The sequence below is a fragment of the Opisthorchis viverrini genome (assembly GCF_000715545.1).
Source record: "Opisthorchis viverrini unplaced genomic scaffold opera_v5_55, whole genome shotgun sequence".
Taxonomy (NCBI): domain Eukaryota; kingdom Metazoa; phylum Platyhelminthes; class Trematoda; order Opisthorchiida; family Opisthorchiidae; genus Opisthorchis; species Opisthorchis viverrini.
The window spans coordinates 1,068,070-1,082,300 of NW_008751709.1; the positions used below are offsets into that span (position 1 = coordinate 1,068,070).

At 43.9% G+C, this 14,231-nt stretch overlaps 3 protein-coding genes across 3 annotated transcripts in view; 1 reads left to right on the forward strand and 2 right to left on the reverse strand.

Moving 5' to 3' along the window:
- Positions 1-7,416, reverse strand: part of T265_03621 (hypothetical protein) — a gene marked incomplete at both ends in the record, with an annotated part of 8,403 nt that extends 987 nt beyond the window's left edge. The window contains 4 exons of the mRNA XM_009168156.1: positions 61-324; positions 3,219-3,240; positions 7,162-7,253; positions 7,311-7,416. Of these exons, the coding sequence (XP_009166420.1) occupies positions 61-324; positions 3,219-3,240; positions 7,162-7,253; positions 7,311-7,344 (412 nt within the window). The remainder of the gene's footprint in view (positions 1-60; positions 325-3,218; positions 3,241-7,161; positions 7,254-7,310) is intronic.
- The window catches only part of T265_03623 (hypothetical protein), a gene marked incomplete at both ends in the record, with an annotated part of 65,549 nt that overhangs the window by 29,659 nt on the left and 21,659 nt on the right, over positions 1-14,231 (forward strand). Inside the window, 2 exons of the mRNA XM_009168158.1 lie at positions 12,009-12,122; positions 12,551-12,796. Of these exons, the coding sequence (XP_009166422.1) occupies positions 12,009-12,122; positions 12,551-12,796 (360 nt within the window). The remainder of the gene's footprint in view (positions 1-12,008; positions 12,123-12,550; positions 12,797-14,231) is intronic.
- The window catches only part of T265_03622 (hypothetical protein), a gene marked incomplete at both ends in the record, with an annotated part of 9,570 nt that continues 8,414 nt past the window's right edge, over positions 13,076-14,231 (reverse strand). The window contains one exon of the mRNA XM_009168157.1: positions 13,076-13,369. Within this exon, the coding sequence (XP_009166421.1) occupies positions 13,076-13,369 (294 nt within the window). The remainder of the gene's footprint in view (positions 13,370-14,231) is intronic.

The following is a 14,231-nucleotide window of genomic DNA, read 5'->3' on the forward strand; positions in this document are numbered from 1 at the left end:
GCCTTGGTATCAGGTAGTTCCTCGTGATATCCATTCTTTGATGCGGCTTCAACGGGGCACGCGTCACTTCTTCGAGCAGTTTGAGCAGGTGCTGTCGGTGGTTGAAGACCCCTTTCCCCTTGGAGGTGGAGGGAATGCCCAAATATGTTACAGTGTCTATCGGACCCAGAGGAGTGATTAGTTCCTCGGCAAAGCGAAATGGTTCGACTGAGACTGCTGTTGCCCGATGTTTCCTGTCCCCACAAATAACCATCACTTTAGTCTTTCGGGCGTTTATTTTCATGCCAGCTCTTCCCAACTCGATCGCTACCTCTTCTCTGTTTCCTAAATAGTAATTCAGCCTGGTAGAACCTCCTATTTCTGTTGCTACGGTATTTGGCAGCGTCACTCAACCCACCTCTATCCTTTCCGCTGCATAACCTGTTCTATGACTAACCTGGACCAACTCGGTATTTTCTTCTTTTGCGTTTCACAGCGTGGTATCATGATACGTGTTTACGCATCTTTTTGTATCACCGTTTGCAGCTTCAAGGTCTTACGATAACTTAGTTGCCTTGGTGGATGTTGTCCGTATCGAATCCCGTTAATCCATATTATAATTAGCCACGTAGAAACGAACATTCGCGGTCACCGCTTTCACTCAACCTCTATCCAATCTAATATAACCGGTTGAAGGAGACCAACAGTTTCCAACGGAATATTGATCTAGGGACATAAATGTTGCCACACGCAGCATTCCTCTAACTGAGAACCCTCCGGAAGGGTACCACTTTCCTTGTGCCTCCACAACAACTCTCTTTTCGACCAAGATATAGATTCTGTGCCCCCCCCCCTAATGTAGGGCCACTCCATCGTTTCATTCCATTTTTCTAACCATTCGTATAATCGTTCAGGTGTCACAGCATTTTAATTCCAATTACTGAAAGTCCATGAAATGAGACGAAAAATCTGAGAGAAACCGGTGGATAACCGGAGAGTGAGTGTCTAGCCGTTGATGAAGCGAGTCTCTGGTTACCCAGCCTCGCACAAGACACGAAATGACACGACTACGACTGGTTTAACGTTCCCCGCCAAGTTATGGCTTGTCCACTCCGCGTCTCCCTCCAGTCAGAGCAGGTTTCAATAAACAGGGCACGTTGAGGCAGTCGGTTACCTGGTGTACGAACAACATGACTGATTCCACTGAGCATGTCCATCCCTATCACACCATGAATTACATGTGCAGCCTTTTTTTGTTGCCGAAATCTACTCATCGTTATTCAGTATTGCTGCTTCGGCTCTCCAACGGCTGCAGGTGAAGTCGATTAACACCATTCTAATAAAAAGGAAACTCGTGCGATTTTTACAAAAGAACGGCGGATCCCAGTGAAGAAGTTGAGGGATGAGTTCGAGGACACAACCGTGTGCGAGCGTGCCTGTGTACCGCACAGGGTTGTATAGCAACGAGGGCGAGTACCATACACCCTCCAGTGTTCAAGGGAATTGTTCTCATTATCCACCCTATTCACACTAGACCACAATATTCCCTATTCCTGGTGAACCCCCAGGTTGGACGATTTCACTCTAATCTGATGGGATATTTTGACATTTGACAGTGAATAAAGTACTTGGTGACTTCTTTCGACAATAGCCTGCCATTATTCACTTAGTTGCTAATAGATCACCACAAATAACCCACTTCACCTATATATGTTGCATCCCTAATGGAATGTTTTTGCTTGTGCAGTGATGCCATGCTATTCTCGTCGTACTGCTTGCGGCCATCTCGTTTCAGGGTCATCATGTGGTCTACTGGAATTGGGTAGCGATGTGTCACTGTCACATTTTCGCATAGTTCTCTAGTTCTAACACACCTTGTTGTGTACCGTTTCTTTTGTTTCCCCGGGGTCAACACACAAACACTTAGATTGTACGATTTCCAGCTTTGCGGGATGAAATTGTGCGGTTGGTCAATATGCGCCTTCGTGAGTTAGAATCAAGAACGAGAGATCAAATACAAACACTGATCAATTTTCAGCTGGCCTATACGAACACCAATCATGAGGACTTCATCGGTTTTCGAAAGTAAGTCTTTCTCATTCTGGTTGATCGCGGAGCCCTCAATCGAGCAAAATTATGAGTTATTCATTTACGATGGTCAATGTTGCCGGGTCTAGACTCAAACGCACCTTGTGGTCAGGCGGATTTTACCGGTTTAAGAAGCTGAGGTAACGAAGTCCTGATTAACTTGTGTCCTCAAACGGGGGACATTTCGTCTCTGTCCGAAGATTACTTGGAATTGCTGTGTTCCTGTTCAACACTAGGGACCATGGCCGGACGTGCATTAAAGCTGTCAGAATAAAACAGATAGGAAGAACGGCCTTTTTCGCTGGCGCAGCTGTAAAACCCCGTCGATCACATTTTACTTGCGATCGTCGAAAGTGCCGTTTTTTATCGCTGAACCTTACCGTGGGAGGGTGGCTACTAACCCCGTTGTACATTCACAAACAAGTTCATATAGAAACTAGCAAACTTAATACAACAACTGTGGGTGGGATTTCCACTTTTCTACGGGTTATATACATGACTGTCAGATCTTTATCTTGAAGTTCTTGATCTGAAGTTACAGACTCTTACGTTTATTAAATGTTACGAACGGTAATTGCCTGCCGGATAGCTTGTCTGTTTGAAAGTGTTCCTCTAAGTGACCATTCATTTGCGAATTAGATTGGTGGCAATCGGTGCCTCAGCTGAATATCTAGTTCATAATACTGCTTATCTGAACGTGGTACACGAATGCCCCTCACGTTTGAGTTAGTATGGTGTTCGAGATATCGAAGTGTATTCTTTTCATCCCACGTACTACTTAAAAAATTTCTGCACAAGTATTCAGCTACCTTGTGAGTGGTGTGCTGTGTAAAGGTCAGGGTAGAATTTTACAAATCTGATGTTTGGGATAATATAGATAGTTAGTCTAACCATAACGTTTCCGTTGTGACTGGTTGTTCGTCTGAATTCACCCAGTTCTGGACTCGTTTGGGAACTCCAGTGTCTGTGGTTTCATCTGACCATTATATTCGGAACATCTAACGCACTCTGATATGCCGCCCGTACGACGTACTGGATGTTATTGTACAACCTGGTAAACTGCAACCTTGGCGCCCACGTGCAGGTCTCGGTTTCTGCAAACCGCATATGGTACTTACTTGGGCGATCCGCGCGCTCACTTCAGGACTCACTTTCAATTTTACGGAGACAGTGCTGAGAAAATAACATAAATCTCAACAGCACGCTACATCGTTTGAATGCAGAGTGTCTATTGTGAACCTTAATCCCGTTGGTAAAAGACGTGTCTGGACTAAGGCGGGGCTGACCAGGCTCTTTGCCATCCCGCCTCCAAGTATACAAATGAAGAGTTCGCTAATAGCAACATACAGACTTCTCGTTCATGTAGCCTCACTTTAGCAATGAATATATATATATATATACCGGCTTGCTGTTATTTGTCGGTTCACTATAGAGAGCCTTGTTTGGGAACCTTTGTTGTTCTCAGCAAACACGTGCTTCATAGTTACTTCTGCAATCTGATTGTCGCGTCTGTCCTTGCTGTCAGCGATGCCGATTGCCCTGGAGATGCTTGGTTTTAATCGGTCGAAGCACCTCACTTTCTGTGTCGAACCTAAGCTAGCTTTGTGGAACCGGTGAATTGTGTTTGATATGAATGAGTAGAATATCAGGTGATCTCACGCTATGCTGTCAGCTGGCCTTTGTTTCGCACACCTGCTGCCCATCCGCAAAACATACCGAACACAAGTCACGTGACGGCTGCCATGCCGCAGCTTGGTTGTGTGTGCTGCTATTTCTGTTTGTCTACGTGCTGTCTTGATCGGTTAGTTGTTGCTTGCGTAGAAAAGATTTCTAACTGGGTCGTACGCGTTCATCAGTTTTGTTTCAGTGAACTGTTGTACTTGGCGGTCCAAAAGATAACTCAGACACAACACTCATTATTTAAGGTTGCTAAAAATCGGACAACCCACCATATCCCTTCCTGATGCTAATCGAGTTCCCATCACCCTTATTTCCTATTGGAGTACTCAATTGTGCGTAAATGGAGTTGTACACTCATTTTCAAATTAACATGGTATTAACACCAGACAACTGAAGACCAGCTATATCTCTCGTTAGGATAGAGGAAAAGGGAAAATAGAGAAGAACGCAGAGTATGGCCACACGGACGTTTTATTTCTTATGGGTAGTAATCTGTTTTCGTTTACCTGAATAGAGTTGCCAACAACTTTACTAATTATCAACATCACGAATCAAGACATGCGTGCGTTTGTATTAGCGGGCCGTAGGACTTTGGTTACCTCACGAGTGTGTATTTACTTATGCTCAGCTGCTTCGCATGCTCGTAAGATTTCTTTGTCTTATTAGCGTGACACCGAGTAGAAATGATGAACGACGTGAAGTGGAAAGACTGTAGTCATGTGACTTGTATTATGTTAGCCATCGTGACATACCGCGTGTTTCATGGCAAAGATGTCAAGAAAGAATATGATGAGAGCCCAGGATAGCGTGGTTAATGCCTTCTGGTAGGTGGCTTCTCCACCCGAGATGAATACAATCAGTGGTTCCCCCAAGTTCTTCGGAATAACATCTCGATTACTGAAATACCGCCCCAACTGCAGGCCTAGCATTTCATAAGGAACGTGTATTGCTCACGGTTGAGAGCTATTAACGGCTGTTCAGAATGATGGAGGCGTAGGGCAGCTTCAGTTGTTCGACCTAATTTCGTATCCGCTTGGCATTACTTCGGAACCTTCAAATTGAAAGGGTATGCACCGACGTTTCGATTGTTTGCTGCTGAAGCGTCCCGACCCACAAGGTGAAAGCTGATGTGATTTAACGAAGGCCGTGAGCGCTTGGCCGAAATACCTTGTTGTTGCGACGTTTGTGAGGCCCTGTTGGGTCTCGTTTATAGGTCAAGTGGGAATACACGGTGACCGGACGCGTATTCGAATGCTGGTTCGCTCAACACAATCGCAACGGAAAATTTTAGAGTGCCATCACTGAGATGGACATTCAGATGTCAGTATGGCATACTTCCATCCCAGCTTCACTCTATCGAACAAAATCTCCAAACTTCAATCAATGAACACTGATGCATTCCAAATCCTCTACGTTTTAAGGATGTTATGTGATATCGGGTTGAATCAGTAAGGACACTGGATTTTGGTTGGAGAAGAACAACTGGATTAATTGGAAGAAGTGTGGAGCCCGTTGAGTAGTCATCGTTTCATAAGGACTTGGTAAATAATGGGTAGTCTTTAACTGGGCAGTCTTTCACTTTTGACACAAAGGCTTCGTCAGGCCAAGTGAACAGGTCACCAAGTTGAAGAGGTTTTTTAGACAGACAGAAAACCAACCCGTCAACCACACTCACTGTCAAGACCCTTTAATTGACATTCAACACTGATGTAGTGTGCTAATCTGAAAAGTTAGTTCTTTGCCTCCTAAAACCTGGCCTAATTGGTGAACTGCTCACTTGTCTCGATGTAAATTTTGTGTCAAAAGCAAAAGGTTGCCCAGTTAAAACTTCCGGTTTTTTTACCAAGCCTTTGTGAAACAGATGGATTTATTTCGCCCCAGGAAACTTATCTGAGGGGGGGGGCAGAGTATATTCCATCTTCTTTGACTGTAATGATGAAGAGGAAAAATTGGACAAAAACTTGAAGTCATTGGTATCGGGTGGGCGCTGACGTAGTTTGCTGAAGTAAACCAGTCTAGTAGTCGAAGCTGGAGTGGGCGATAGAATGCGAGTTTTTGGTCAATCATCCATAACCGGCAGCGAAATCCGAGGATTATTACGATCAATTGAAGCTGAATTCGATTGTTACAATAACCAGAACTTGATGGGGCATCCCTAGGAGGATACTCACATGTACTTTCGCAAGTCAGTGCACTGTTGAACACAGCTACAACTTGAAGAAATGCGCAATAAATCTTGCATGTCCGATCGTTGACAGTAGAATACTGAAAATGGCTTTACCCAGTATTCGTGACTGTTCCCGAAGTTTTCCCTAACATTCTGTGTTTGTTACCAGGACGAGGTATTGTGTTCACCAGTAGACAGACAAGCAGAGAATCACACGTAACTGAAGCACCCTCACTCCAGGTGGCCTCCCGCCACCAGCTCATCGCGATGTCAGACCTTTGGACTGACTCACCCTCGAGTGTCTGTCTGTTGCCATCGCACCCATCGTACTAGCGATCTGTGTCACCGTGTTGTGTCAAATGTAACAAAATCCCGTGTAGCAGATCTTACTCGAAATGTTTATTTGAAATCAAAACGATTTTTATGCGATATGTTTTATCTGCTGCATGGTGCTTTTTTTCGTCCCGTGGACTTTCCAGAAAAGGTTTATAGTTACTCCACAGGAAGAGGCAGCCGTTTAGCTGGTAGACTGGGCGGTAGTATTGCAGTGGGGGTAGAAAATCCAACTTGTGTCTTCTACTCCAAGTACGATAGTCATCCCAAACATTGACCACTAAATTGATGTGACCTGGATGAGGGGAAGGCAACACCCGATAATGCGAAAAACTATCTGTGTACGCTCCTCGAGTTTGCATAACAACTTAATGGTACACCAAAGGGTGGATTAATAATGTGACCTCCCCTTACATCGCCTGTAGCATGGGAACCCTCCCGTTATGAAGACCACTATGAAAACATTCGCCATGGTAAAAGTTGGGGAAACCTCGTTAGGAAGCCATAACCTTACAAACGTCATTTGAGTTTGAACCGGGAATCTTCACCTTAGTTCGAATTCGTGCGATGGCAGCATCAAAGAACAGTCTTGTTCAGGGTTCTACATTATAATATCCGGAGGTTGGAAACATTGTTGTGCAGTCTCAGCTGTCCATCTCTAGTTGGGCTACTCTCTGAATCCTAAAGTGCATTTCAATTGTAAGCCCTCACTCAGGAGGGACCGCTTTTGGGCAGTCCTTCAAATGATCTAAAGACAGGGGACAAATGAATCCTTCCAAAGAGGTCACTTTTGTTCAGTCTTTTCGAGTGGTCTTTATAGAGCGGGAAATCGTAGTATATCCATTCCCTCTTTAGATCTCGTCTACAGAGACTCAATTTCGTTGCTTATTCTCTGATACTCACAAAAAACGGACCATAGTTGGTCTATCTTTAAATGTGATCTTTATAAAAGTAGGAAATTGTAACACTTGCGTCCCACCAACATAAACTCCATGTTGCGAGACTCCTAATCACTTAGGAAGTATAAGGAAGAGATGGCTCAGTAGTTAGACAGCGAATTTACCGGAAGGTCCCTGGTTCGAACCCGACCTCTGCATCTCGACTTCTGTCTGGGCTTGGGCAACCGGGCAGTATCCCAGCCCTTGTTCATCCTTCAGGTCGCATGGCAGCTAGGCAGCTAGGTGTTCAGACACCTAATTAATGTTAACACACATGAAAGCCCAGTGCACAACTGTTGTTGCCCCACAAAGATGTGAAAACTGTTGTTTGTTGGAGTTGGGGAGTTGGTCGCTCAGAAGACCTCTATTTACTTGCAACTATGGTATTTGTATTCAAGTGACATCTAGTTTCGTTTATGAAGTTGACGGTTTGAGTTGTCATACTTACAGGTTCACGCTAACCGTTATTGCACTTTCATATAGAATACTGTTCACATTCATCTTCTCTCAGTGAAATGGGTCTGTGAATCATATTGCTTAAGAGCGTGTAAACAAACTGTTTATTGCTAACTGTTGCCTACTATTATCGAATCACACCTGTCCACCTATAACAGTTTCAGTGCATACAGCCATGTTCTCCGCGGTTTGCGCTTGCTCGTTTGCCCGTGTTAGGCTTTCATAAGACCTTCATGGTCGCACAATGTCGCGGAATGGTGGAGATGAATGAACGGTAGTCATGCGATCACCACACACCCGATGTGTCGACGTAGCGTTTCCGACATAGACGAACGTCATCAGTATCACGTGCACTATCCGAAGAATGAACTTATACACCCTTTCTGGATAAGTGGTATCGTTCAGTGCATGCAATCCTAGAACGAACCGCTGAAATTCTCGAGTGAATGATCTTAGGGAAGGTCACACTCCTAATAGATTTTTTGAGGGGGAATTGCGTTACTTGCAGAGGAATGGTCTCTCTTGAGGATGACCGTCTATAAGAGCACAATTGCATAATTGTAGTGTATACGTCCCACCGGCTCTGATTCCACTACTCACATATTACGTATAAAATGGGTGAGGGGTGATGGTACCGTAGACTGTGCACTAGAGTGATGAGCTGGAAAGTATGAAAACTCTACTGGACTACACAAAATCTAAAGATTTCACACTGCATGGAACGAACGGCGTGTGCGGCTGATAGTTAAACTTTACTGCGCTTCACACGTTAGGTTCAACTTTTCGTATGTACATTATTTGGTTCCTGCATCCTAGTAAGCTACCGTGATGGAATTCATTGAATCACCATAATCCTGAATGACGGAAAGCCTCTCTTGAGATGGGTCCATTAAACACTGTAGTGTTTAAGTTTATGCAGCTGAAAGTCATGTTAGGAATCACGAACGACGTTGAAAAAATTTGGTTTATCGCCATCGCGAAAAAAATAAATTTTACGCTCTGACTTTTGTTGAAATAGGGCTTACTCCCTGCACACCCTCTAATCTGGGAGTTGAAGGACACGAGGATGAAGTGGCCTTAGTTAGGGGACCACTATACGATGTTATCGTTCGTTACACATCCGCCTCTAGGTGTAACGTCCTAATTGACAGACACGTCACAGCTGACCCTACTAGACTACCATGGTACATTCAATGAAATGGCATTTCGGAAATCTGTTCTCGGGCTATCTGTGATTAGCGACTTCACTGCGACAGGTCAGACTAGTTTTTGGAGTCTTTTTGTCTTAAAAAAGGACTGCTTCGGTTTGCCCATTCGTTCACGAATTACCTATTCGATGTACTTGTACTGCATGAGCATATGTTTCTTTCTAGGATTTAATCTTCTGCAAAAGTCAGAGAAATCTGTAGGACTCTTAGTTAATAGGCACTGAACTCCATTCCACCTATTACCTGCGGAAAAAGCTCCTCGTATATATANNATCACAAACCTTGTAACTCACCTCTAGTTGACCAATGCAGGTGCATGCCACTCAGGCATTGTGTTGACACACTGATGAACAGTACTGCGGAGATGCACAGTTTAATTTCGCTTGTCTTCAGCGGCAGACCAACCGCCCAAGTGCAAGATCTTATCTAGTTACTTCTTCCAGCTGACTTGTACTTCATATGTGATTATACTATTTCTCACGTTTGACTGACGGACCGATTTCAACTCTGAGAATCCTGGTGCTTGCAGTCACGTGACTTTTCTCGCATTTTTATTCATTCACTTTAAAGCACATTTACAAGTGGATCCTAAATTACCGTTCTGAAGAAAATCCTGACCAAGGACGTAGAACTCTTTGATTCTTGAAAGTATCCATATACTTAGTTTGCGCCAGCGGATATTAGAGCGTTTCTTTTATCTTCTTGTCTTCTTTGCTTCCTTATATTTAGTGCCGAACAAAGAGCTAATGATACATCCAGAGGAAAACTTGGAAATCAAGTACGTTTCTCATTGTGTGTAACTCAAACGTCCTCCTTGTATTGCTTTCTAATCGTTTTAACGTGGATTGTGAAACAGCTGTATTCCCGCTTCTTTTCTACCGCTCTTCTTACACTACCATTAGTCGTGGTGTTCCACCATACACTGAGACCTATAAGCGGTAAAAGAAGTGCGAATTCACCCGGCAGATGTTTCTTCTCCCGAACGCATGCGGTTTAGTTGGGGTCCTTTTCTGAAAGTAACAGGGTTGAGAGATATCAATTATCCTTGTCTTGGTTATCCACGCTAATGTGCTCTGACTGTTCGTCTGTAATCCGATAATCGTCGGTAGTTACCGACAAAATTGCTCAACACTCATTGTGGTTGTTAGTTATGTTGCAAGGACAACTCAGCTACATGGACTAGTCCTAAATGTAATTAATTCAATTAGTTAATTTCAAATTGTTTTGTTCACTGGAACTTGCTATGTGATCGGTTGAGTAGTGACCGAACTCTTGCTTAATCTTTTGTGCTCCAAGTATGGTGATTCCGTTGCTGAGGAGAATGTTGGTAGCTCAGGTAACCTCGATGGCCTTTGGTTTGTTTGCTTAGCTAGGGAATTCAGTTGCAACAATTTCATCGCCATCCCAGATGACAAAACCGCGTCGTTATCTATCGGTGCGTTTATGTTTGCCATCTCTAATCAACACTTAATTTGCTTTCTGTAGGTGTAGATCGATCTATTTTCCTAGTTTGTGGTCGTCGCCACATTTATTCCATCTCATCCACTGTACCCAAACCGTCCCATAATCCATCATTTCTTCCCCCATCTGGCGAAAGCAGTATAATCTAGGTTGTTGTTTCGCCACTGCTTCTCACATTCCGTACCCCACAAAGCAATCTGCTTACGCGGATTGAAAGCTGGCACCGACGGTTCCTCGTGTGCACATCATGGCGTGGGGTTTTTCCGATGGTTGACTCTGGTTTTCAGCATCAAATTGATTATATTGAGGTACTGACTAGCTAACACTGTCGTACATGACTTTCTCTGCGTTGAAGTCCTGTCTGCTAGTGGTTCAAACATTCTGGAACTCGTCACATTTGGGTCGCGCGTCTCAGTTCACGTCATTTTCAGTGCTTGTATCCCGTCATCACTTGATTAAAAATGTATACTACTAGTAAGTAGTTTAAAATAAGGTGACATTATAATGCCACTCCCGAAGGATTGTCGAGGACTCGCCTTCACCATTTTCATCAAATCACTCTGGCAGCTTAAGGTGATATACAATTCCTAACGTTGCCGGTACCGTTATTCGGTCATGATTTGCAGTCGTATCATTTTTCAGGAATGCATGCTTCGCACCTGCTTCAACCAAACGGCTAATAATTTGCTGCAATATCTAGCCTAGCAATCCTGTTCTAGGAAACCGAGCTGTGTTGACACAGCCGAATTTAAACTGGTAATAGATCTTCCACGGATTTCGTGTACTTCCTGAATTTATTCAGTTTGCTCTTATCCTGGTATTCACCGACGGCCTCTGCTTACCACTTGCTGCCATGCGGCTAATTGGAAAGTGTACACGAAGACCTCAAGTTAACGGTTTAGCTCACCTGGGGGAAGATGAACGTTGATAAACGGTCTAGTGTAGCAGTGTGTCAGAGGCTAATTTTGGTACTATATTGAGCAACGATGACAGTCATCATGCAGCTTTGTCATTCTAAATTTCTCCTCTGTTGGGTCAAATGGGGTCGGTCTGATAAATTTTCGGATATCAGCCACCCATGGTTGATACCATAGCCTAATTATTCGCAAGTATTTAGGTATTTTTGTTGGCAGTTATCTCTGCTCGCTTTAATGCTGTCTGGATCACGTGCGAATTTGTCGTTCTATCCTGCTGTTCACCCACCAACGAGCCGTAGATCGTGTAGTTTGCCGTATTACATTAAAATATTCAGGACTGCCTCACATGATTCAAAAACCCACTGGTTATCCGACTATAAACGGCATGGCTGGTTATTCTGCTCTGTGTTATCCTTTCGATTGTATCAAATGTCAGCTATGCGTTCTCATGCCCTGTGTGTGAATAAAAAATAAGCGAGTAAAAATTTCCGTCGTCTGTGGTCCAATCCATTGTTTTGCGATTGTGTGAATGTATCCTTTTCATTTTGTACGCCCTTGATCAAGCTACCTGATGCTTGAAGCTTGTGAATCAATGTCGATACTTTGTATTTGCCAGATCGTTGGCTTTGCTGCGTTGCTTGTGGTCATTGGGTTAGCGCAACCGCCACTGCTACTTGCTACTTTATTGTGAAACATTTAAGCCTTCTGGTGCACTCGAGGTGCATGCAATATGAGAGAATACCTACATTTTTCTCACTTTTCTCCTCCACCACACGATTAGGTGATTTGCAAAGGCTGGCTGATACTCGTCAACCCGAACCTGTTTCGTGGAGGAAGTCGCTACTTCTGGTTCGTTCTGACAGCGGAGACGTTGCGCTGGTTCAAAGATGAAGAAGTAAGTTGCGTGAATGTTCTCCAATGTGACTCATTGTAATTCACGACAAAACTTATAGATAGTTTGCCTCATTTCACATGCTTGCTTAACTGCAAAGTTTCACTCATGAGTTGGGGCTAGTTGTCCAGACATTGAATACGTGTTTGCGCTCTCTCCCTTGTGTATGATGTGTGATGACAAGTCGCTTGTATAGGCTTTTAGCGAATAGTGTAGTCGCGTTTTCAGCGCTGCTGTCGGTTCACTAGGGAACGCAGTCCGAGCTCTCCAATCCTAATGACGCACATTGGTTACCTGTTACTTACCTAATGTATTGTAAACCTCTTCGGGGTCCCACTACAGCTTTACATTTCACCTACATATGTGTTACTTACATGTTTCGTTCTCTGAGACCTTCGTTATGTACCGTTTCTCCATCTTCTTGTGCTCAGGAACGTGATGTGAAATACGTGCTTCAGCTCGATGGCCTCAAGCAACGAACTGGTGATACGGGGTTTTTCTCAAAGCGGCAAACTTTTGTTCTGTTCCACTCAGACTCGAAAATGAACGTATACAAAGATTACAAGACATTAGACCTATCTGCGGACACTCAAGAAGCAGTGGATGCCTGGAAGGCCGCACTCCTTCGTGCTGGTGTCTATCCGGAGAAAACGGGAAGGAAGGATGATGACAATATGGTAAGTGTACCTTTTTGTTGTTGTTCATTCAAACAATACATACCAATCTTTTACCAACGTAGTAGGTATAACTACACTAGTTGGGGCATTTCCACTTCCCATTACTACTAGCTGCCATCGCTAGCATGGATTTTTTACAGAAGCGCATTTATTGATAAGTGTTCTCCAGGCTGGCAGCCTTGTTTTCCACATCCACTGTTGATTTTTTCGATTCCCGGAACTCGTCCAATACCGTGCAGGTCCAACTCGATTCCCATGCACTATGTTTCCCACATTTTGTCAGTTATTCTCTTCATCTTGTTGCCTACTGAATTGGTCGTGTTTCCGCTTGGTGATGGTTTGGCGAGGCTCCCTAGATGTCTGAAACTGATGTATAATCCGTTCTTGCTTTTGCTTTTCCGGACTTCTGTCTCCTAATGCAGTTTCTTTGCCATCTGGATCTTTTCGGCTCCCACATCTAGCAGTGAGTTCTGCACGATCCTTGTTATCTTTGGATGGTCCAGAATCTGTTCCCGGACGGATGGATACCATCCGCTTAGCTTTCACCAGCACGTGTTCGTCGATTGTCCTTGTCTGTGTTGTAGAAAACGTGATGTGAATTCCATTCCATTATTTTTTTTAATGTTGTATTTGTGCGACTTTTGTTCAGATAACCGTCCCTTATTCCCTTATTCCAATACTAGTGTTAAATATCCGTACGTGAATGCGACCATACCCAAGTGTGATGTCCGTTTGAGCTATTGTTCCGTTGTCTATTATCGGCGTATTGACCATGCGTCTAGTTCCCTCGCTGGTCTAACTTTTGAGCAATTGCTTTTCTTTTTGTCCCAGTTAAACCTCATTCTTGCTGAATGAGTGTCACATCGTAGTTGATGTTTGCTATCTGAATCATCGAGGCATACACGTGAAGACGGATACCATGTTTGTATGAGAATTTTTTAAGCATATCGGATTAGGTTCTTGAATAAACCATTGTACTGAAGGTGTCTTGTAGCCCGCCTAATCCAAGCATGTGCTTACCAATAGCAATCTTTGGGACACATCAATCATATGTCTCAACAAAATACCCTAACTCAGCTCACTTTGCACCTTCTCGCTGTACCTACTACCTGCGCGTTTCCGCGTACGGGTTTTGGAGCAGTCCTGTGAACGTACTTAGGCGGTTCCGGGACATGCTTCAGGCTGTTTCTATTCAGTGATATATATATATATATATACCATACAGTCCTAAGAGTCTTAGAGAGATTAGGCACTCAGCCGGCACGAGATTTTCACCATCAGAAGCCTCGTTGAGCTCAGTAGATATGATGTGGAGAAATATGGCTTCAGATGTGAGACCAGCCAACAGCCTGGACAATCAAGTCAAGTGGCCTTAAAAGTAAGTACATATGTCTGGATAGTTAGACTGATTGACTGGACAATGCTGCGCACAAGT